The following is a 25,206-nucleotide window of genomic DNA, read 5'->3' as shown; positions in this document are numbered from 1 at the left end:
ACCACCCATTTCTTCTTTGAATGAAATGTGGTTATGTCCTCATACAGCTTCAAGGGGTATGTAGCAGAGGAAGGCAAGAGGCAGGTGATCTGCCATGGAGAGAGGATAGTACGTCTAGTCATTAAGACCCTAGACTTGGTTGTCAGACAGGTGCAGTTTTGTGTCTCCATGCAGCCTCTTCCAGTCTAGGCAACCTGAACTATTCGGCCTTGCTGGTTTCTTCAAGTCTGAGTTTCAACTTTAAAACAGGGATGATCCAGCCCAGCGTGGTGGCATATGCCTTCAGTCCCAGCACTTGGGATGTGGAGGACAGTCAGAGGCAAGTGGATCTCTGTGAGTTGAATGCCAGCCTGGTCTACAAAGAGAGTTCCAGACCAGTCCGCACTGCATAGTAAAACCCTGTCTCAAAATAAACAAACAAACAAAAAAAGTGGGAATGATACAGTTCCCTCTTCAGAAGCCATGGAGCATATGGAGACCCAGTAGGCAAAACAGGAAGTGTTATAATATGAATTTCACCTTGAACTCTGAACATCTGTTATACATAGGCACTGGAGCAGGCTGAGTGTAGACCACATATGGCTTTCCCTACATCCCTTTCGCCAGGATACTCACCTCACATCAAGCCAGCCCTGTCCACCTGTTCTGGGCTCCACTTCCCTTTACTGCCAACCAATGTCCATCTCCCCCAAAACACTATCCTCTTCTTGTTTGCTTGCTTGTTTGAGATGGGGGGTCTCACTATGTAACTTAGGCTAGCCTTGAACTCAAGAGTTTCCTGCCCCAGCCTCCTAAGTGCAAGGATTACAAGCATGCAGCACCATGCCTACAATGCATATTTTTATCAACAAGATTTTTATCAAAGACAGTAACTCATTGCTTAAATTTTGACTCCTAAACAAGCTGGAGCTGCTGTTTAATGCAGTCCTCCAGGGAATGGATGCTGTCTCTCAGCAGTGGCCAGCCTCAGAGCTGGGTGGATGCACTACCTGATATGCTCCCAGTGGTAGCAGACAATGCCATGGTCATCACTGCTCCTGCTCCCGTCCAGTGTAGCACTCTGCTCAGGGAAGAACAGCTCCTTATCAGGGCCTGCCACAGCCACCGGAGCCTGGTTGTCTTCTAGAATTGTAGACGTTCAAGAGAGGAGAGAAGAGGAGGTGGAAGGGAAGCAGGAAGGAGGGAGGAAGGGAAGGAATGAAGGAGAAAGGAGAGAAGGTGAGAGGAGGAAAGGGATTGTGGGGGAAGTAAAAAGGGAAAGAGGGAAGACAGAAAGAGTGCCGGGGAGGAGAGAAAAGAGGGAAGCGAAATCACTGTGCGTGTAGGCTTGCTCCCTTCTGCCTGCAGCCCCACTGGCTAGCACAGCACCTGATGAATAGCAAATGTTGACAATACTTCAGTTGTGGGCTGGAGAGACCTGGGTTCAATTCCCCATACCCACATGGTGGCTCACAACAGTCTGTGACTACAGTTCTGATGCCTCTGGCCCTCATAGACATTCATGAAAGCCAAACACGCATGCACATAAAAATACATATTTTAAAAGGAAAATATTTCAATTGAATGTTGTAGGAAAGACAAAGAAGTAAAATATCACTCATGGTATCATTCTTATGAATAGCTACTATTTCTGCTTAAAAAAAAAAAACAAAAGCCCACATAGTCCAAGCCAAGAGTCAAATAGCCACAGCCATTACTATCAGGATGTAGTGTCTTTCCCCCACTGTCCTCCTCAGTATGCATAGTGGCTTCCTAACTTCCTAAGGGCAAACATATACAGCCCCCTTAATGAGAGCCCTGGCCCTCTGTGGGTCATCTCATTCCAGTCCTGGTCCCGGCAGACCTCGCCCCATCTCTTTTTCCTCCAGTCACATCATTATTTTTAGTTCTTCAATGCACCCAGGCCCCTTTCATCCCAGGCTTCTGGGAATCTGGGCCCCTCTTTTTAAACATCTTTTCTCTTGCCCTCCACTTCCTTCTCCTGATCACCTGCCATGGGTGTGTCAACTGGGACTCCAGTAAAAGCAATTTATGGACCAAAGTGTTCTGTGGGTGTGTGTTATGTGGTCACCCTTCCTTCCTGAGAAAAGCACCCGAGTAACTTCCTGTTACTTGACATGCACTTGCCACAGCCCTGAAAGGACACAGGCCAGGCCTATCTTCTTTAATTCCATATCCCTAGGGTCTGGTTCAGAGCACCTTTTACATCTTAGCTGAATCAGTGAAAAAATAAATCAGTTGTGTTTCAGCTGAGCCCAATGCTACCATCAGGCTACTGGGTGATGGGTGTGGAAACAGTGTGCCTTCTGAAGAGAAGTTTTGAAGCCAAGACCATCGTACACTGGTCTGGCTGGCTACCTGTGAGTCTCCGGAAAGCTACAGGTAGCAGAGCCCTGGGTTTTTATAAGACTTGTAAGTGAATGGAGACTGGGTCAACCCCAAATATCTGCTGCATCTGGGTGTCAGGCCACACAGTCAGCCTGTGTCCCCCAAGACACCCTAGAACTTTCCCAAGCTGAGTGTGACAGGCACAGGAGTTACCATATGACAAATCAGAGATACACGTGCTGCTGATAGCGACTCTCATTTGTACTATGGCTCAGAGGCACGTGACAAGATTCAGAACCTCAAAAGAAAATCGATTTTAAACGATGCCACATCAGCTCTCATGTCGCTGATTTCCTGCCAGCCCAGGAATCTCAGGATACTACCACCAAGTTAGACCCATCTGAAGCTCAAGAGCCTAGTTATCATTCCTGCTTTCATCCCGGGGTCCAATCTCATTTGCGTCTCACCTACCAGCCCGGACAATCACAGCCACCAAGGCAGTGGATTGCTGTCCTGAGGAATCCGTCACCATCAGCTGAAACATGTACTCTCCTTCCTGCATCTCAGACAAGTGGAGGTATGGGGTCTGCGCTCCCTACAAAAGAGCAAATGTGAAAAGGTGATACAAGGGAGATTATCATTAGAGAAGTTCAAGGAAACAGTGTGCCATGACAGATGCTACTGGTTTCATGTAAAACGGTGATCCTGCTTGAAAACAAGCTAGGTGCAATAGTGCAGGCCTAACACACCAGCTACTTGGTGTCCTAATTAGACATTTTTTTTCAACTTGACACAAGCCCAGGTCGTCTGGGAAGAGGGAGCTTCAGTTGAGAAATGCCTCTATCAGATTGACCTGTAGGCTAGTCTTGATAAATGACAGATTTTGGAGAACCCAGCCCACTATGAGTGGTGCCAACCCGAGGAGGTGGTCCTGGGTTGTATGAGGAAACAGGCTGAGCAAGCCATAAAGAGCAAACCAGTTAGCAGTATCTCTCCATGGCCTCTGCTTCAGTTCCTACCTCCAGGTTCCTGTCTTCAGTTTCTGCCCGGACTTCCCTTGATATCAGATTGCAACCAACTTTTCATCCCCTGTGTTACCTTTAGTCATGGTCTTTATCACAGCAACAGAAAGCAAACAAAGACTCTTGGGAAGCTGAAGCAAGAAGATGGCAAATTCAAGGCCTGCCAGGAATACAGAGCAAGTTCAAGGCCAATCTGTTTAGGAAGACCCTAGCACTTTAAAAATATAAAAAAGAAATAGGGATATTATTCAATGCACAAAGTGCTTATCTAACATATATGAGGTGTTAGGCAGTGTATGGAAAAAAATAAAAGAAGGAAGGAAGGAGCAGAGTGTGGGGTGCATGCCTTTAATTCCAGCACTGCAGAGACAGAGGTAGGTAGATATCTGTGAGTTTGGAGCCAGCCTAGTCTACATAGCAAGCTCCAGGCCAGCCTGAACTATGTAGTGAGACCTTGTCTCAAAAAAAGGGGAGGGGCCGGGCGGTGGTGGAGCACGCCTTTAATCCCAGCACTCGGGAGGCAGAGTCAGGCGGATCTCTGTGAGTTCGAGGCCAGGCTGGACCGACAGCCTCCAAAACAGAGAAACCCTGTCTCGTAAAAACCAAAAAAAAAAGGGGGGGGGGGAAGCCGGGCGTTGGTGGAGCACGCCTTTAATCCCAGCACTCGGGAGGCAGAGGCAGGCGGATCTCTGTGAGTTTGAGGCCAGCCTGGTCTACAAGAGCTAGTTCCAGGACAGCCTCCAAAAGCCTAGGAGAAACCCTGCCTCAAAAATCAAAAAAAAAAGGAGGGGGGGAGGGAAGAAAAAAAGGGAGAATAGGAGGGAAGGAGAAAAATAAAAGCAGGTATGAACCCAAGAAAATATAATTTTGAGTCTGTTGTGAATCCTCATAGCATTGAAGGAAACCTCTGGAACCCAATACAGCAGTGTTAGAACACGGTCCAAGAATGCAGGTAAGATTTCTGAGTGCTTGTGAGAAAACTCCAAGAAACCAAGACAAGAGTCTTGTATCCTCAGTTTCTTCAAAAACATGGACTCGTTCTTGGATTGTGCCTTTGTGCCCCTCCCATGTATAGTAGAGAGGAGTGAGTTTGCTGGAGACTATTCATTACAGCTGGCCATTGGTATTTGTTTATGTGCCCGTATGGATAAACATGCTTTTGCCATGAACGGCTTGTTTGCCATGTTCAGCTTGCCCTGTGATGGAACACTTTACTCATGTCACTCCTGTTAACCCTCAGAGTATAAACTGCCTGATGCTCTGAAAAACATTGGCTATTGAATGATACTTTAGTCCACCTTATTCATTTATCGTTTCCATTCTCCCAGGTCCTACCACTTCTAGAACAGTAAACACAGCAGTATCTGCTGTGGTGCTTCAGTAAATGGGGCCTATAGAATAATAACTGCTTTGTGGTAATGTGGTTAGGTTAGTTGCTTTTAATCTTTCTCCCAAGACTAAATCAAGCATTTAAAAACAAACATAGAGTCTGGTTTTTTTTTTCTTCCCAACTGAACTCATGATCTAGTTGAAACAACAGGGCTGACTGCATGGTTGCTGTTCTGTCCCTGCCAGGGAATGTGACAGCAAGGGATGTAAACTTGGGGAACACTTGTAAGGTTGGGTGCTCTTTCAACCACTTCTTAGTTTGAGAAATTTATAAAATAGATTTTCTGATTTAACAACCTCCCTAAACCAAGAATAGATGAATAAATGATATATAGATGTTAGATAGATTAGACAGATGGATGGATGGCGAGAGAGAGAGAGAGAGAGAGAGAGAGAGAGAGAGAGAGAGAGAGAGGGAGGGAGGGAGGAAGGAAGGAAGGAAGGAAGGAAGGTAGAATAAAAGTCTGCAGGCAGGATAGAGGACTTGCCTGCATGACCACCTCTTTGCTCTCACCGCCAGGGCCTGGGGACCACTCATAGAGGACAATCTGGTGATCATCGCTGCTCTGGTTTCCATTCAGAGTGATGGTGTTTTGGGGCAAAGTTATGGTCTGATTTGGTCCTGCATTGGCAACAGGAGGGTAGTCCACAGCACCATGGATAATGAGGGTTGCCGTGGTGGAGTTAGTAGCGCCATCTGAGTCTGTGATTGTTAACCTATAAAGAGAAAAGGAAGTCCTTACATCCAAGATTGTGCCATGCCAGAAATCAAATGGTCACCTTAGTGTGATAAGACTAACCATTCTCAGAAAAAGGTGAAAATAACTTGAGGATGAGTCTAAGAAAAGCATACAAATCAGAGGATATTTTTCTTTACTTCTGTTGCCATGGACTAATTTAATTTTGAGTCATAATATGTTCCCACATTAAGGCTTAGCTTTTATGAATTTACTAATCTTTGAGATGGTGAGTGGAAAATGTGCCCACTCAGAAGCTTCTCTAGACAAATCAACTCATCCTAAGAGCATCACTAGATATCCATCTCTAACAATTCATCTTAAGAGAATCACTAGACATTCATCTCCAGCAATTCATCCTAAGAGCATCAGGACACACCTCTCCAATAACTCATGTAAGAGTATTACCAAGAGCCACTCCTGCCTTCCATCTTGAGCATTTACTGACTGAACCACTTGTGAATTTCAGCTAGAAAGCCCTCAATTTCTAAATTTGTTTCTAGAGGATTTTCTACAATCATGCTTTCAGGACACTCTTTGCCAAGCATTTTAAGGTTAAGCATTTTCAAATATATACAAATGCACAACATACACACACCAAAAAGGGAAGGAAGGAAGGAAGGAAGGAAGGAAGGAAGGAAGGAAGGAAGGAAGGAAGAAAAAGAGAAAACTACTAGGCCCTCCTATACTGAATGATCCCTCCTATGGTCTCAAGAACAGCGCAATCTCCACTAGTACTTCACCCTTGGAGGAGGTAGAGAGTGGGGTGGAAGGTCTGGGAGCTAAGCTGCTTAAATAAGAAGAGAACAACAGCTCAGAGTAAAGTGTGTATCAGGGTCATCTGCATATTCTGGGCTTCCTTTCTTTCATACTGTCCCACAAACTCCACACAGACAAGGGCCAAACTCCAGCTCAACCTTGACCACAAATAAAACCCTAGGATCAAAGTAGCATGTGAATAGAAAAAGTACTTAAATATCATACTGTTCAAGTGCTCATTTTTAGGTCATAGACGTAGGTCCATGCTTGGTGTTATATTGTTATATTTAGGTTCTCTGCTTGGTGCTATATTGTTTTTACTTTTATAAAAAGTATCAGTTTCAAAAAGCAGTCAAAAGAAAAATCCCGAGAAAGCACAATACAGGTGTAACCCACTTGCCTAAAAGTGTAGTTACCAGGATCTAGGTTTAACAAGCGTAAGATTGGGGCATCAGCCGGAAACACCTCTCCTAGGACGGGTCCGTCGACTTCTTCCCAGTGGTAGCTCACTACCTTAGTGTCATCTGTACTTTCTACAAAGATGAAGAAAATGACATCCAGAATGGGTTACAAGAATAGTGAGATGAAAGTGTTACAACTTTTTGAAAACTCAAATGTGTTAATAGAAATATAGGCGGGCACAGATCTCAGTGATATACATTATGCATTGTTGCCATCTCCCAGTCCCTAAAGTGTCAGCACTATTTTTCTAGACTTGGTAGGCTTGAGCAGGGCTGTTCTAACCGGATGAATATTTAAAAAGCAGAGTGACAGGTACTGAAGCACGAATGCAGTGCCTTGACATTCAGCTCCTACTTACCTTGGCGACTGGTGACATTCTACCAACAGCTTCACACAGATATCTGAACTAACAGGTTCTTGAACATGTTAAGAGTTGATTATCTACAATTTACAAAACCCCTTTATCATATTAATGATGAAGATATAAGCCCAGAAAAAGACTGGATCGTGCATGAAAATTTGCCCACTTAAAAGAGCAAACCAGGGTGGGACTGAGAAGATGCCTCTGCAGTTAAAGGCACCTTCCACTATGGTTGACAACCTGAGTTTAGTCCCTGGGACCCACAGGTGGAATGACAGAACTGACTATCAAAAGTTGTTTTCTGAGCAAACAGAAGGCTAGCTAGGACTGTAGTTCAGTGGTACAAAGTTTAACTATCATGCATGTGAAGCCCTGGGTTTGATCCCCAGTAGTGAGAAGAGGGGGGAAAAGTGGTTTGGCATTCAAGAGATTAGTCAAAAAATATCTTCATGAGTTCAAGGCCAGACTGAGGTACATAAGTACATAGTGAAACCGTGTCTTATGCACACACACACATACACACACACACACACACACACACACACACACACACACACACACACACACACACACACCAAACAACAACAAAACAAGAGGGGCTGGAGGATACAGCTCAGTGACAGAATGTTTGCCTAGCATCCACAAAGTCCTGGGTTCACTCTCCATATCACAAAAATAAACAAATTAATAAAAGAGAGCAACAATATGAATAATGTAGAACCACAGAACCATAGACTTCTAGAAGGAAGGAAGCAGGCTTTTTATCAGCTTTATCTAAGGAAATAAGTTTATGTAAGCAACTAATAATCCTGTATGGTTTTTATAACTAAGCTATTCTGAATCAAAAGGTTTTTTTTTAAATCTGGGCCTTTTCTTATATAATTATTTCCACTTAAAGTGTTCTCTGTGTGCTAGGCATGGAGGCCCACAATCCTATAACCCCAGCATTCGGGAAAGGGGTTGAAAGAATTACAGGGTGAAGGTCAACCTTAAGTACATATCAGACCCCCAAAGAACACTGTCTTTGTTTGTCTGTTGTTTGTTTGCTTGTTTAGAGAGTGTTTCATGTACCCCAGGCTAACCTGGAACACCCTAAGCAGAAGATGATGACCTTGAATTCCCTGTCCTCCTGTCCTTGCCATTCAAGTGCTAGGATTACATGTATGCTACTAAGCCCATCTGGAAGCTGAAGAGCCTAAAACAAGAAGCTAAAAGAGACAGTGGTTCATTGAGATTTAACAAGTTTTCTTGGTCTCGACACCGAGTACTCAATCTGACAGTACAAGCAAACAGAAACCACACAAACATGGAGGATACACACGGCTGCCATCGATGAGGGCTGAGGTCAAAGGCACGGTGAGTTCCTGTATCTGTGGAGAAACAACTGCCACAGGTGGCTGGTTGACTCTTGCAGCTGTGGGACAGAAAAACAGACAGCAACTAAGCCAACTTCGCACACACCAGTCACACACACACAAAGGCATCCTTTCTAAAAGCTTATTCTGTACATCCTGTAGAGGTTTTCATCCCCCTGGGTCTCAACTGTGGAACATTAAACTTTTAAACCCTACCCATGGATTTTGAGCTCGTCTGTCAATTAACATATCTATAGATAATCCCAGACTCAAGAGGGGGGTCATGGAATGTGTACAGTGATTGCAGAAAGGAAGACTAGATTGCAGGGCCTTGAACTTGTGTTCCTGTCTGTTCCTCCCGAGTGCTAGGATTACAGGGCGAACACAGGTGTGTGTACTCAGTGTTGTGCAAGCACTCTACCGACTGAGCTACATCACCAGGCCGTGAGTTGGATCTTAAATCTTTGACTGAAGGTGTCCACCGCCATCACTAGACTTCAGCTGTAGTAATAAGTAGACTGTGGGACAGGTAGAGCTGCTGGCCCCAGGAGAGATGGCTAAGGGGTGGTGTCGCTACAAACATGGTGATGCAGGCCAGTGGCTCAGCTGAGCTGATGGGTAAGTGGAAGCTGGAGGCCCAGACGTAGAGCAGGGTATGTCAGCCAGGACCAAAGGTCACCTCCTCTAATCCACATGATAGCCCAGGGTGGACTTGATAGCCCATGACACATGTGTGTCCTGATCCTTTAGGGGTACAGATGAATGCATTTGAAATATCTATGCTCCCACATGAAAGTTAGAACATGAAGAAAGAAGGTGGGTAGAGTCAAATGTTGAACAGAGAGGATCAAGTCAGTTTGTCATCATTCAAGAACAGCAAGCAGTTGCCTTATACACTTAAGTAGCATGTCAAGCAAATGCTAGAGTTACATAAAAAGCAAAAGAAAACAAAAACAAAAAAGACTAAACATAATCCTTGCATATTTTCTTTACAATGGTGCCCGAGATGGCTTGACTGAGAGTGGTTCCCAAATCCTCATATATTTAGTCACCAGGGAGTGGAACTGTTAAGAAGGGTTAGGAGGTGTGGCCTTGCTGGGGGAGGTGTGGCCTTTTGGAGGAGGTGTGGCCTTGTTGGAGGAGGTGTGTCACAGGAGTGGGCTTTGATGGTTCAAATGCCCAGACCAAGGCCAGACTCTCTCCATCTGCCTCCCCCTTCCTCTCTCCCTCTCCCATTTCCTCTCTCTCCCCTCTGCCTCTCCCTCTCCCCCCACTCTTTTTGCCTGGCTGTGGATTAGGATGTAAAGTCTTCAGCTACTTCTCCAGCATATGCCTGCCTGCATGCCGCCATGCTCCCTGTCATAATGATAATGACCTAACCCTCTGAAACTGTAAGCCAGCCCCCAATTAAATCCTTTCCTTTATAAGAGTTGCCTTGGCCATGGAGTCTCTTCTTGGCAACAGAACTCTAACTAAGATAGTGCCTAAGGTAAAAACAGAAGCACATATATTAAACATTGTTAGGTCCAAACTCCAAAAGGCAGTCCAAATATCCAGAGAAGAGCTCAACTAGACTACAGGAGGATTTCTAGTGGTTAGATAAAAGTCGGCATTCCTCAGGAACTCGTGAAGCTGGTTCCCTCCATCAAAGGAAGTCATTTCCCTTACCTCTGACAGGAGGGACATATGGCTACCCTGTGGCAACTTTCGGCATATCAAAGCCTATGCTGACTTCCTGGCTCCCTCAGTATCACAAGAGCCTTTTACAAAGTCCATAGTAGCATCTAGTCTTTCTCACCTCCTTCCCTGCTCTAAACTCCCTTCAGCTCACTGGATTCCCTCACCCCAGCTACTCTGTCTCCTCATAACCTTGGTATTCTCGCTATGTTTTCTGTATGCTGCGCCTGCTTCTCTCACTGTTTTCTCTGTTCTCTGTCTATTGCTATTCTCCCCTCTCTCACAGGCAACTCTGGCCACGTCCCATCAGTGGGCCATGTTCAGTCTACTCTTTCTCTCTCTGCTCTGGACTCTTCCAGGTGCCTCTCTCTCTGACTGTCCTTTCCCCCACCCAGATCTACAATAAGAACCTTCCCTTTAACCATACCATGGAGCAGTCATGTCATCAGTTTGCACAACCATGTCATACAGGTGCTAGAACCTGAGACTAGCACAGCAAAGAGGCCATTCTCGGGGCTAGAGAGATGGCTCAGAGGTTAAGAGCACTGACTGCTCTTCCAGAGGTCCTGAGTTCAATTCCCAGTAACCACATGGTGGCTCACAGCCACCTATAATGAGATCTGGTGTCCTCTTCTGGCTTGCAGACAGACACAGAGGCAGGATGTTGTACTCATAATAAATAAATCTTTTTAAAAGGGGGAAAAAAGAGGTCATTCTCCCAATGGAGTCCCAACTGACTCACCTGGCATAACAGTGACATTGACATATCCTTCTCCAAATGCATTCTCACTAGAAACAGTCACCCTGAAGGAATAGAGTCCTACAGACAACTGCAATGTAAAAACAGACATAAGGGTAAGTAAGCATCCACAGACACTGGAATCTGCCTTAAGAACAGTATCCCAAAGGCTTGGGAGGAAGCCTCATTTCAGTCTGTCTAAGACAGCTACAAATGTGAGAGCTGCATGCTATAGGCTAATAAATCATACATAGGCCGTTTGCTTAGTTACAGATATCACAGGTCTTACATTAGCCAAGGACAGCCGCTCTTGGGTGAGTGTCTATGGAACTGTGCTGTATTTTGGGTTTGAGAGGCAGTGCTCAGTGCTAAAAGTGAGTTCAGGGCCTCACATATGCTCAGCAAGGACCCTACACTGATCTGCACCCCAGTCTGGAATCACACATTTCTAACATACAAGCTCGCAGAGTTCCTGGCCGAGGTCTGGGTACCATGCTTTGAAAAACACCTTAGTCTCACAACAGTGATGTGAGCTGCTAAGGCCCTGGGATTGGTACAGCCTTGCAGGAAGATACTGACCTCATAAGAAACCAAGCCCCTGGATGCTAAGTCAGTGTGTTCTCCTTGGAGCCAAGGAAGTGGTATGTGTCTTCCTGTGTGTGGAGTGGTATTTGGCAAGCTAAGTAGCTCATCAGTAAGAACAGAACTACTGGAAACTCACAGAGCATGCCTGGTGGACACCTGAGATATCTTTAACACTGTAAAGACTGCAATAATAGGAACCCAGACTTTGAATCCACCACACAGTGTGGGCTTCCAAGCTTCTTTCTCCTGAGCCAATGATATGCCAAGGATTTCAAATGAAGAAAGGCTACTGAATGTCTCATTTAACCATTCATCTGCCTGGTTGAACTTTATTTAATTATAACTCTCTGTTGTTGGTTTTTTTTCTCGGACGGGAGATCTGAATATGTTGCCCAAGCTGGCCTTGAACTTCTAGGATCAAACTACCTTCTTGCCTCAGTTTCCCAAGTAACTGAGACTGCAGGCACATGCCATCATGCCTGGCTTCTTCATTTGTTTCTAATCCTAAGAGAGGATTTGGTACTCAACAGCAAGGATGTTGCTAACTGGATTCTGAGGTGCACAACCTGCCTTGGTACTTACTTGAGAAAGGTGAAGAATCGGCTTGTTGTCTTGTTTAATTTTACCATGAAAGTCTACAGGGTGGCTCATTAAACTCCATTCATAACTGTAAGTTGAGTCTGAGAACAAATCAGAAACAAGAATACTTATGGATTCTGAGATAACCCTAAGGAGGAGAGAGCCTTAAACCAACAGTACCAATGCCTGAGATACACAGAGGTCTCCTGTCAACCCTCATCCCAGTAAGGAGTCACAAGGCCTTTGTGTCTTTGCAACTAAAACACACACACACACACACACACACACACACAAATCATGCAAGTATACAAAGGATAGAAAAAAGAGAGTAAAAATTAAACCTCCACGATCTCACTGTTAACATTTGAAAACCTTCCTTCTAGGCTATTTCCAACCCCTCATTATCCAAATAATTCCTTTTTTTTTAATGAGACAAGCTCTCACTATGTAGCTCTGGCTAGCCTGGAATTCAATATGTAGACCAAGACCAAGGTGACTTCTAACTCACAGAGATTTGAGTGTCTCCACTTCCCTAGTGCTAAGATTAAAGGCATGCTAACCACTCCCACCTCTATATACACCTAAACTGTATAATCCAATGTATCTCTTCTCCTTTTCATGAAAAGTAAATAGATTTCAACTCATTTGATCTTTGTAGGGGTTTGTTAAGACACAAAGTTACTTAAACATCTCTGTCTTGAACTAAAGCGTTTTGAAGCATTGTAGTATCTCATCTCATCTTAAACATCTCATCTTAAACATCTCTCTCTTGAACTAAAGCTGTCTGAAGCATTGTAGTATCTCATCTCATCTTAAAGGACTGAGATGCAAATGATAGGCATGACTGTCTCTGATTATGAAACTTTGACCCATGCGACCTGGATGAGAACCAAATACTTTAAGAATGGTCTAATTAAGGAAGAGTGAACTGATAGGCTGTTGGAATGGCTCAAATGCTCAGGAATAGTGGGACACTGGGTAAGGAGAAAGTGAGTATTGTCAAATTGGCGTTACACTTAATTTGTCAGTGTGTATTTTATGTGTGTTTATATGTGTGCATGTATATGTGTGATATGTGTATACCATGTGTGTATGTGTATGCTGTGTATGTGTGCGTGTGCCATGGCACACCTGGTCAGAAGACAGCCTCTACTTGCAACTTGTTTGAGATGGGCTCACTGGGCATCCACAGTACAGGCCAGGCTAGTTAGCCTAGCTCTGCCTCCCATCTTGCCACAGAATGCTGGGATTACAGGCATGTTACCACATCTGGCTTTCCATCAGTTCTAGGGATCTGAACATAGGTTTTCATGCTTGCATGGCAGGTACTCCGTCCATGGCACCTCCCTAGCTGCTGGACATCTTCTGAGCAGTTGATCTGGAGTATTGTGAGAACTGCTCAGCTGTGTTTCTAATACTACAGCATCAGCAAGCAAGCCTCCCATACATGTTGCCCCCTCTTCTCACAATGGAATCTTCCTGACCTCCGTGGGTTGTCACAGATCTTGCATGTGGCAACCCCTCCTCTCTAGTATCATGTTATGATCTTCCAACCTGACCAGTTAATGATGATGCACTATACTGAACTTCCTAGACACCTACTGCATTTACACTATCTCAGTAAACTTTGGCCATCTCCTACTGTGGTATCTTGTGGAAAGGATGCATCAAGCCTATGTTCTGTGGAGACCTGGGAGAGAACACCTGAATTCCACCAGGCCCTGAGTTACCCAAGAATGTCAAGCTCTCACCTGCAGGGGGCGCTGGCTCAACAGAGGCCTTTAGTTCTGCTTCACTGTCTGGTAAGGTTATCACAAGGTTATCTCCAGCAGACACTGCCAACGCCTTTACTAAAAGTTGATTAGAAACAGTGCATGCCATATGTTATACAATGTCTCCATAATATACCTTAGAATAATTTTATCTAAGGCACCCCACTCCAGGCTAGTGCCCTCTGTTATGTTGCAAGATTGACTACAAACTTAAGGCACTGTGAAGAAAACAGCCATTCAAAATGAGTCATGTATGAGTGACAGTTTACCAAAGGTGGATTGAGTTTGTTTTCTCTGTTGCAACCAGCTTTGCCTGACCCCCTGCTGAGCGGTCCTTACTTACAAATAGGTCAAGAGTGCTCTTAGTCATTAGCCATGCTGCTCAGATCCAGGAGTGCCTCATAAATGGCTGCTAATGGCTTTGCTCTTGGAGCCTTTCCAACAGGAAATCCAGGCAAGCTCCGTATAAAAAAAGCAATTTAACTGCATCAGCAGGGACATTGACTTTTACCAAAAGCACTTTCCTGCTAATGCAACAAAGCTCATTTACCGTACCACCTGAGCTCATTTACCGTACCACCTGAGCTCATTTACCGTACCACCTGAGCTCATTTACCGTACCACCTGAATAGCACTGATATAGCCCTACTATGGCTTGTCTTGATTGGGCACTAGTTTCACTGCCATTCATGTTTCATTCAGAATAACCTATTTGAGTTGAATTTTCTTGGAACTTAGTCTCAAAAACCAAGTTTGCCAAGAGCTGAGAAAGGCTGTGTCATTCTCAAAGATGTCCCAAAATTCCCATATCACCATTAGCACCCAGGGATCCAATCCCAGAACAGCTTCTCTTCACACAGCTTCTCTTTCACAACAACCCTCTCCTCACTGAAGTTCAGGGTCAAAGTCAGTAAGAGGGAAGGTGGAGAAGCATCAGGGAATCAAAACTGAGTAGCACTGCTTCAGGGACCACCTAGGATACCAATCAGGTCTCAGATGTAGCTGAACCTTTACGTTGGTAGTGGTGCTATTATTATTGGAGACAGAATCTTATGTAGCCCAGGCTGGTCTCTTACTCCCTATGTAGTCAGAGTTGATCTTGAACTCCTGATGCTCCTGTTTCCATTTCCCAAGTGCTGGGATGACAGACTTGCACCCCACACTTCCCTACAGTTCAGTCTTCGAACCAAGCTGTAGCTGCAGCCACCCTCATATTCCAGTTAACAAAATCCCTGATAGAAGAGAGTGTTTATTTTGGCTCACAGTATGAGGGTCTAGTCCATCAAGGCAGGGAAGGCAAGGCAGTGGGAGAGCAAGGCAGCTGATCACACCGTGTTCACACTCAGGAAGTGGGAGTGCAAGGCGGCTGATCACACTGTGTTCACACTCAGGAAGTGGGAGTGCAAGGCAGCTGATCACACTGTGTTCACACTCAGGAAGTGGGAGTGCAAGGCGGCTGATCACTGTGTTCACACTCAGGAAGTGGGAGTGCAAGGCGGCTGATCACAGCTGTGTTCACACTCAGGAAGTGGGAGTGCAAGGCAGCTGATCACAGCTGTGTTCACACTCAGGAAGTGGGAGTACAAGGCAGCTGATCACAGCTGTGTTCACACTCAGGAAGTGGGAGTGCAAGGCAGCTGATCACAGCTGTGTTCACACTCAGGAAGTGGGAGTGCAAGGCAGCTGATCACAGCTGTGTTCACACTCAGGAAGTGGGAGTGCAAGGCAGCTGATCACACTGTGTTCACACTCAGGAAGTGGGAGTGCAAGGCGGCTGATCACACTGTGTTCACACTCAGGAAGTGGGAGTGCAAGGCGGCTGATCACACTGTGTTCACACTCAGGAAGTGGGAGTGCAAGGCGGCTGATCACTGTGTTCACACTCAGGAAGTGGGAGTGCAAGGCAGCTGATCACAGCTGTGTTCACACTCAGGAAGTGGGAGTACAAGGCAGCTGATCACACTGTGTTCACACTCAGGAAGTGGGAAGGCAGCTGATCACACTGTGCTCACACTCAGGAAGCAGAGAGAGATGAATCCCGATGCTTAGCTCACTTTTTCCTTTTCACGTCATCCACTCCTTACCCAGTGGAAAGGTGCTGCTCACCGGTAGGGTCTTCCCATCTCGGTGAACCTAGTCTAGATAATCCTTCCCATCCTAGACTCCTCTCTTGCCCTCTCCACCCACGAAACCAGTTCTAGCTAGCATTCTCCTTCTGGTTCTTCCAAAATGTTGTGTAAGTCTTGTCCTGGACATGAGGGTGTTGAGGTTCAGAGAGCAACAGTCTCAAGACTAGTGATTTCTGTACCCTTAGATGCTACAGAACATTGCAGGCCCTTCTGACCTGTTTCTCTTGCTCCCAGCACCAGGACAGGCTTTCTGCCGGCCCCTATCTTCCCATTGAAAACAACCCCAAAGAACACAGCTGCCTTGTTTCCTTGCTGAAAGTTCATTAACCAGAAATACACAACACTCCCTCCTATTAGAACATGTGTTGCTGACTCGCCCTAACCTGCCAGTCCCTCCTCCAGAAAGGCTTCCTGGCACTTCTGGTAGGTCAGGTAATGCCACAGCATCCTCTCTCAGCACTTTCCATGGATTATCAGAGCCATCTATCCACCTGTCAGTCTCCTCTCCTGCTTTATAGAGCCACAGAGGGAAAAGTCAGAATGCCAGTCAACTTTTACTCTGGTTACATAGATAACATGGTGTCTGTTATGTGTCTTTCTCAAGACTGTGGCCAAAGGGATGAGTAAACCTTAAACACGTCACTGCCAGATTCTGCCTCTGTGGTAAAGGTCTCCTCATTGTGTTTTTCCAAAGTTACCTGTCCTTGAAGAAGCAGTGGGTGACACGGGCCATGCAGGTGGGGTCAGCCCAGGGAGAACTGTGCTGGTGGGAAATGATGGGGTGCTGTGTTCTGGGCTCCGTGGAGTGACAGTAAGAAGGGAGCTTTTCTCCACCATGGCTGGGCTGGACTCTGGGCTGGCGGGGGGAGGACTATGGGAAGATGTTAGAACCTGTGGGGTAAATTGACAAGGATATATTGTTATGAAAACAAAATGTTCACTTTGATGGGACAGCACAAATATGGGCAATGGATTGTTTGTGCTGACCCTCTCCAAATTCATGCACTGAATTGTACCCCCATGGGATGGTCCTGGAACAAGTATATATGTACACACACACACACACACACACACACACACACACACACACACACACACAGCTTTGAAATTTTCTGTTTACTATGTATACTGGTTCCAGGGCCTTCTGTGAAGTCTTCGTTCACATCAATTAGAGAGAATCTCTAGAGAGAAGGGCTCTTAGGTAGATGACCAGGGAAGGGGCAGCTCTGTGTTCATTTCAAAGTGCCTGCTTAAAGAAGCACCGCAAAAGAAAGCTGTCTGTTTCCCATCAGGCTCTGACAGATTCATCCTCGGGTTCCTCGAGCCTGAGGGAATCTGGCAGAGCTTAGCCATGTGCCCCTCCCCTTGCCCACGCCAGCACGTCTCGAGCACACCCACCTCGTTTCCAGAGCTATTGCTCGGTTGTTCTTGGAGCTGTAAAGTCCCTCTCTCTGTCCCCTCTCCTGCAGGCAGCGCAGACCCAGAGGGGAGCCACACACTGCTCTCGGCAGGGTACTGGGGCATAGGGGACCAAGTGGACTCATTCAGGGCCTCAAGCTGCTGCTGGTCCAGTGGCTCAGGTGTGGGGTCCTGCAGCGTCTCTGTAGAAGTAGCTGAGCTGTCTCCTGCAGCCGAGACATTGGAACCTTCCTCGCTGCCGGGCAGCAAGCTCCAATCCGGGTCCTCGGCGCTGCCTCTGGGGTCCTGATGACTGGAGGGCTGCAAGAGGCCCCGCTCCAGTTCCTTGTAGTCATCTGAGTACTCGGCAGTCTCGTCCGGTCCCCCATCTTTGCCTAGAAAGGGCAAATCCTTCCTGAGGTCCTCAAGGGAGTCCCCCCAAGCTCCTGAGGGGGAGCCCCTGCCCAGCATCATGTCTCCGTAGTCCAGCAGCTGCTCGGGCTTCTGGACAGGTCTGAGCACGAAAGTGAGGTAAGACCGGATGGGGCCTGTCGTTCTGGGCTCGCAGTTCTCCTGGTGCGCGCAGTTCACCAGGTAGCAGCTGCCCTCAAACCACCAGGCCAGGTCGCAGCTGGGTAAGTCACAGCAAGCAGCCGTGCAGTCTCCCACGGAGAAGGTTTGAGACACGCGCATGATTCTAATAGTTTCCAGGTTAGGTGAAATGATGGCGTTGGAATAAGTCCTCCCCTTGCTGCACTGCTGGCACCTGCCACCTGAAGACCAGAGAGGCACCGACATTCAGCACCAAAGGTCAAAGTGGTAAGCAGACAAACCTCAGAAAAAGAAACACAAATGGCCAATACATATTGGAGAAAATATCCAAGCTGCACGGTACACCTGTAATTCCAGCACTTTGGAGGTGGAGGTAGGATATTCATAAGTTCAAGGCCATCCTTCAGAGCTGGACGCCAACATGAGTGGACTACATGGGACTGGGTCTCAGGAAACCAAACAGAGCTGAAGTTCATATGCAGAATCTAGATTTAAAAACATATGACGTATGTGCACATACATGGACAAGCTCATGCCATGAAAGTTGAAGGGAAACTACGGGAGAAGGAGAGTTCTCAAAGGAGGGGCAGGGGAGGCTGACAGATTCTCTTGCTTTCCCTAGACTTAACTGTATGTACATATATGTGATATGAAAGAAAAAGCTCTGGCTGGAGAGGTGGCTCAGAAGAAGAAAACGCCAGCTACAGTGAGCTATCAAACTCTCTACAGAGTCACTACAGCAGGCATTGGCATGGACTGCACGGAGTGTGGTCTGTTAGTTTTCGCGACACAACAATAGAAGCAAACCTCAATAGCACAGTATGTCCTTCCTAGTAAGGGCTTATCATGGAAATTTATTTTAATAAATGTTTTAGTCGCAAGAGGGCTGTCAGGCATTGTTTCTAACAGGGAGCATGTGAAAATAGCTATGTGACCCACAGGAATCACCTTTATGTTACCTGTACAAAGATCGCTGTAATAGACAGATTTTTAGTAGGACAATGTTAGCATGGTAGCTAGCTTGGTAGTCCCATAACACAATGCTGGAGCCAGGAAGATGGTTCAGTGGGTAAGGACACGTGCTGCCAAGACTGGTGACCTGAATCCACATGGTAGGAGAAGAAAGCTGATCCCTACGAGCTTGTCTCCACACACTTGCCATGATACTTGTACACACACACACACACACACACACACACACACACACACTAAATGAGTAAATGCAACATAATGCCAAACCATTTCATCCGATGTAAGAAGAATTAGATATATTGCCTATGTTCCTTTTCCAATTAAAAAAGCAACACATGAAGCTGGGATGGTATTTTCTCAAACACAAATCTAACTTTTAAATCACGTGAATAGTTTTGCTCTCTTATTTTTCAGAGAAAAGCTAGCTCTCAGACACAGAGAAAATACTAATTTATTATAGCTGAATACAACAAAACAGCCCTCTTACAAAGATCAAGAGAGGATGAGGTGAAGCAGAAGTAAGGTAACGCCCAGCCTCTCAAACACATGGTATTTTTGTGGCTGCCATTGCATCTCTCTGTAACTTATATGAAGACCTGATCCAGAGGTTTCTCCCTGACCCACATGGCCAGATGTGCTTTCCTTCCCTTGAAGATATACATATGTCCGGTCCAACAGCAAGTGGCCCTGAGCAAAATGATACTTAATGTCTGACCCTGGCCACAGGAGTCATGGAAGCTGGCTTTTACAACTCTTCCAGGAAACAATGATGTCCCTGGTAGTGGTTTCCTACCTGTGATGGTGGCCAGCAGCAGCAATGAGGACAGTGCTCCTGTTGGGGACACCATTCTGTCTCACAGGATGAGGATTCCAAGGCAGTGGATTTGGAACAGGCTCCCTTTGGTGGTTGATGAGCCAGATGTGACCTCTAGAGCTTCACAGAAAACAAAACAGAGACAAGAAGAAAAGGGTAGGCAAATGTGGAAACATGTTGTTCCTGTCATGTACTCATGTTAACAAAGGAGCTGTCCTGTTCACGGAGTGGAGTCTTATCTGAAGCAGCCGTGTCTCCAGAGAAGCTTGTTAAAACAGCCAGGAGAGTTAGTTCCTATGAAGACAAAAAAAGAAAAAGAAAAAGGAAAAAAAACACAGGCATAGTGGCACATACTTTTAATTCCAACACTCAGGAGGCAGGGACAGGAAGATTCTATGAGTTTGAGGTTGGCCTGGCTTACACAATGAGAGTTCCAGGACAGCCAGGGATAACTAGTAAGACCCTGCCTTGAAAAAAAAAAAGAATGAAAAGTAAAAAGAAATGTTTTATGTCAGTTCACCTTACAAATGGCGGAAATAAAGACCGATCAAGTAAGAAAAGCAAAGCTCTTTATTCACAGTGTGTTATGGCAAAGACTCAAGGATAGAGGACAGACAACACTGTGTAGTGGAAAAAGGGAAGGCTTCAGTGTGCTGGGAGAGGAGGCTGCTTCTCTGGGAAGCTGCCGGGCTAACCAGAAGTGGAGTATCCCGTGATTGGTGTGGGGAGCTGTGCTGAACGGTTTTATGCCAATTGACACAGCCAGTATCATCCGAGAGGAAGAAACATCAATTAAGGAGACACCTCCCTCAGGTGGAGCCCTGTGAGCTGGTGGCCAGCCTGGTCACAAAGCAAATTCTGGGAGAGCCAGGACTGTTATACAGAGAAACTCTGTCTCAAAAACAAAAACAAAAACAAAAAGAAAACAAACCAAACAAAAACAAAAAAACAAAACAAAGAAAAAATGCTTCCATAAGATTGGACTGGAAAAAAAAACCTAAAAAAAGATTGGGTTGTAAGTGAGCACAAGCCTGTAAGGAATGTTCTTTCTTTTCTTTTTTTTTCTTTTCCTTTTTTGGTTTTTCGAGAGAAGGTATCTCTGTGTAGGCTTGGCTGTCCTGGAACTTGCTCTGTAGACCATATTGGCTTTAAACTCACAGAAATCCACCTGCCTCTGCCTCCCAAAAGTTGGGTTAAAGGCATGCACCACCACTGCCCAGCCAAGGGGAAGGCCCAGCCCATTATGGGTGGTGTCATCCTGGGCTGGTGGTCTTCTGTTCCATAAGAAAGCAAGCTGAACAAGCCACGGGAGAAGCAAAACAAAACAACAACAACAACAACAACAAAAACAGTAAGCAACACTCCTCCATGGCCTTTACATTAAGTCCTGCCTCCAGATTCCTACCTTCTTTGAATTCCTGTCCTGACTTCCTTTGATGATGAACATTGATATGGAAGTATAAGCCAAATAAACCTTTTCCTTCCCAACCTGCTTTTTGGTCATACTATTTCATTGTAGCAATAGAAACCCTAAGACAATAATGTACTTCCTTCCCTTTTTTTTTGGTTCCAAAGGCAAAAGGTGTTAAAATTTAGGGAAGTTGTCAGTTATTAAAGTCCTGCCTACTAGCTATTAATTGCTGTACAAGTTCCTCATGGAGTACTAGAGATGGCGATCCAGCTTCGCATAAGTCTCTTGGCAGACTGGTTTCCTGGACTGTTTGTTATAGAGAAAGGTTTGGGTTCCTGGGCAGGTTTCTGAGTTGCGGGTCAGAGTTCTACTTTTACACATGGTTCAGTTACCGGCATTTGCACCTTAAGTGTCTCAGAGCCCACATGCCCTATTCTTTCATTTCTAACACGTGAATATGTTCCTGCTTTACCACCTCTGACGTTAGGATTTCTTACAATTACAGTTGGCCAAGTGGTAGAAGAAGGACCTGTCACAGCATCTGTGTTAACATCAGCCACTCTGAACAAGTGTCAAAGGCTGGGAAGAATGTCCCCAAGCAACATGAAGGTGCTCCGAATATGGCTCAGTGGTACAGCACGTGCTTACTACATTAAAGGTCCTGAGCTCAATCTCCAACACCAAAAACAAACTAAGAAAGAAAGAACCCTTAAAATGCTGCATCCTCCAAAGTGTGTGGTAGGACAAAGAAACACTGTGTGGAAAGCCCACAGACACCAGTGGGCAGAAATGAGCAATAACAAAATTATTATCATTCATTATTGTTTATTATTATTATATGGAGGATGTGCTGGCCTTGAACTCAGAAGATCAAGCAAAACAACATTCCTGCTTCAGCCTCCTGGGTAGCTAGAACCACAGGCAAACCACCATGCCCGGCTAGGGAATCTTCACTTATTTAACTTTTATCTTCCTTCATGTGTTCACAAGGATGGCTGAATAATAATAATAATAATAATAATAATAATAATAATAATAATAATAATATCCATAAATAAACTCTCTTAGAATCTCCTTCAAACATATAAACCATACATTCTTAACCAAAGCAAAAACTGTGGCTCAGGACCCTTATGAGATGATGTAACTGAATGTGGAGGTTTGAAAAATTGGGTGACAGTAGAACACATCCATTCTGTTCACATGAAATTTTCTTTAATCTTTAATAAATGGTAGAAATATATACATGTATATATATGTATATGAATTGCTTTAAAATAAGTTTCTTTGTGATTTGTTTTCAGTGTGTAGTTTGTATGCCCTGTATGTCCAGAATCACATAAAAATGTCTTGGGTAAAAAAGGATCATACTGGAAAAAGATTAAGAAGCCTTGTATTAAATGATAAAATGGAAATGCACCTTGCTTTGAGTGTTTCTTCCTTAGTGTTATTTAAAATAACAGCACACTTTTTCATCAATGCCTGAGGTTTGGTCCAATGTAGTAATGTGAGCACAGGGTTTTTTCCTAGAAATTTTCCCAGTGTGATGAACTACAATGACAATATTACTATGTCTGCCTTACACATCATGAAACTAGGACTTAAAAGAGTTAACTAAGGGGCTGGCGGGGGGGGCTCCATGGGTAAGAATGCTTGCTGCAAAAGCCCAAGGACCTAAGTTCAAGTCCCCAGCACTCATACAAACAGTTGGGCATGGGTAGTAGTTATGCAAATACCCATGTAGCAGCATGGGTTAAAAACATTTGGTACTCTCAAAGAGGACCTGGGTTCTACTCCCAGCACCCACATGGGGACTCACAACCACCAATAACTTCAGTTCTCTCCCTCCCCCTTTTCCCTTTCTTTATTTCTTCTTTCCTTCTCTCTACTCCTCACCTCCTCCCTCTCTCAAGTCCTTTTTCATGTTATCATTGCTGCTTGTTTATGAGTTATCTAGTGTTTGGATTTGCATAAAATCATAGCAGACAGCGAATAATAGTTATTTTATTGAAATTTCAAATACATTAAAACCTTTTGGCCATCTATTAATTGATTTTTTAAAGTGGCAGACACAGTCTGTATCCCGAAATCGTGCATTTGATCACTACCATATGCTCCCTTACAGAATGAAATGTTAATCCCAGCCCTCAAGAGACAGAGTCAGGATGATCACAAGTTCAAGACCAGCCTGGGCTACAAGAAACTCTGCTTCAAAAGAGACAAAGCACAGGAGAGATGGCTCAGGTGATCACTACAGGAGCCTGTGCGCAGGAGGGAAGGTGGGAGCTGAGGGCAAATTCCAGGGAGACTCAGCAAACAGAAAGAACAGAGTCGTCATTACTCAGAGTGGGAAATATTGCAAGAGAAATGTACTGGAGCAGCTGTGCAGCACACTGTGGGGAGCCGGATCAACACAAGACTTTTTCAGAGGCCTGGATGAAAGGACAAAGGGAAATGTAGTTCTGTGTCCCTGTCCAGAAATAGACTTGGTCAGGGCGAGCTGAGGCTGGGGCTGTAGCTTCAGAGGATCTGACACTTCCCCCTTAGCTGTAGATATCAGTCCTAAGGCAGATGTGACCAAGGCATCCTGTGTTCTTTGCCAAGATTGTCTGGTTTAGTTCTCTGTTGGCACTGGCCATTTTCCTTCTTCTAACAGTATATAGGAGGCTGTACTTCTTAATAAGCTTGCTTGACAGAAGATACAGCCTTCTGACCCCAGATTTTATATTCTCTATCTTCTGTCTGCTCCCTCTCTGTCATCTCCTGGCACTTTCCCATCAGGACCCTGTCACTGAAGAACGACCTGCTGATCCGGGTCAGGGCACAGAGAGGGGCTGGAAATATAAACTAGATACATCCTCAGAGAGGTGGAATTCAAAATAGCAACCCTGGTGAACACCATGAGGAAAGAGAGGGAAAGATGCCTGCACAATGAAAATAAGGAGGAGAGGGGATGCATGATCTATCTTCAAAACAGCATGTCTTTGCTTGCATAGCATGTGTGACATCCTGGAATTCAATTCCCAGCCCTGCCCTGCACGTGTACACACACACACACACACACACACACACACACACACACATACACACACACGAGAGAGAGAGAGAGAGAGAGAGAGAGAGAGAGAGAGAGAGAGAGAGAGAGAGAGAGAGAAACCCTTTTCCTTGGTGGCAATCCTTTTGTTTCTTTGTTTCTTTGGGTTTGTTTGTTCTGTCTTTGAGACAGGGTCCTATTGTATATCTATAGCTGGTCTGGAACTCACTTTGTAGACCAGGCTGGCCTTGAACTCACAGAGGCCCACCTGTCTTTGCCTCTTGAGAGCTGAGATTAAATGGGAACACCACCATGTCCAGCTACTGATGCTTTATTGTGACTGTTAGCTTACTGGGATTTGGGATCATCTGAAAGACTCTTAGGGCATGTCTGTGAAATGTTTCCAGAGGTTTCTCAAGGAGGCAAGACTTACCCTGAAGTTCTGTCATCCATTGACTGGGATCCTAGACTGACTAAGAAGAAAAGAGCAGCTGAGCTAAGCATCAGGATTCATCTCTTTCTGGTCCCTAACTACTCCCAAACAGAATACCACTCCACCATGATGGACTATCCCTCTAGCTGTGAGACAAACCTGTCCTCCTTTAAGTTGTCTTTTGTCAGATATTTGGTCACAGTGATAAGGAAGGCAACTGTGAGCAAACACCACGTGTCAATGTGACACAAGCTAGTTAGAGTCCTTGTAAAAAAGGAACTCTTACTGAGAAAACACCCTGGTTGACGGTGGGGGAATCTTGTAGTGCATTTTCATGACTAATGATGTGGGAGGGCCCAGCTCATTGTGAGTGGCACATCCTAGTTCTGACTAGGTTGTCCCGGGTGCTATGAGAAAGCAGGCTGAGCAAGCCAGTAAGCAGCATCCCTCTATAGCTTCTGCATCAGTTGCTGTCGCCAGGACGCTGCTCTGCTCGAGTTCCTGTCCTGACTTCCCTCAGCAATAGAGTAACCTGCGAATTATAGCTGAAAAGAACCTTTTCTTCCTTGAGTTACTGGTATGAGGGGAACCCTGTGGGTGGTCACACAGGCAGGGAAGCAAATCTTGGAGTGAGAATGAAAACTCAGTTTAGACTGACTTCATCAACCTGGATCAGACTTGGAGAGTCTGATGCCAGG

The 25,206-nt window shown here is 45.3% G+C and overlaps 1 protein-coding gene across 2 annotated transcripts in view; it reads right to left on the bottom strand.

The window, feature by feature from the left end:
* Nucleotides 1-25,206, bottom strand: part of Kiaa0319 (KIAA0319 ortholog) — a 62,644-nt gene that overhangs the window by 21,438 nt on the left and 16,000 nt on the right. For both annotated transcript variants that reach the window (XM_040755733.1, XM_040755732.1), the window contains exons 2-12: nucleotides 19,610-19,750; nucleotides 17,293-18,065; nucleotides 16,593-16,785; nucleotides 13,745-13,843; nucleotides 11,997-12,094; nucleotides 10,833-10,920; nucleotides 8,380-8,472; nucleotides 6,636-6,768; nucleotides 5,228-5,456; nucleotides 2,800-2,923; nucleotides 990-1,122 (exon numbers count right to left, since the gene is read on the bottom strand). In XM_040755733.1, the coding sequence (XP_040611667.1) occupies nucleotides 990-1,122; nucleotides 2,800-2,923; nucleotides 5,228-5,456; nucleotides 6,636-6,768; nucleotides 8,380-8,472; nucleotides 10,833-10,920; nucleotides 11,997-12,094; nucleotides 13,745-13,843; nucleotides 16,593-16,785; nucleotides 17,293-18,065; nucleotides 19,610-19,664 (2,018 nt within the window). In that variant the 5' untranslated portion in view covers nucleotides 19,665-19,750. The remainder of the gene's footprint in view (nucleotides 1-989; nucleotides 1,123-2,799; nucleotides 2,924-5,227; nucleotides 5,457-6,635; nucleotides 6,769-8,379; nucleotides 8,473-10,832; nucleotides 10,921-11,996; nucleotides 12,095-13,744; nucleotides 13,844-16,592; nucleotides 16,786-17,292; nucleotides 18,066-19,609; nucleotides 19,751-25,206) is intronic.

Source organism: Mesocricetus auratus, unplaced genomic scaffold (assembly GCF_017639785.1).
Source record: "Mesocricetus auratus isolate SY011 unplaced genomic scaffold, BCM_Maur_2.0 Super-Scaffold_100013, whole genome shotgun sequence".
Lineage (NCBI taxonomy): Eukaryota > Metazoa > Chordata > Mammalia > Rodentia > Cricetidae > Mesocricetus > Mesocricetus auratus.
Note: the sequence above shows the minus strand (reverse complement) of the source record. Positions and strands in the feature narration are given on the sequence as shown.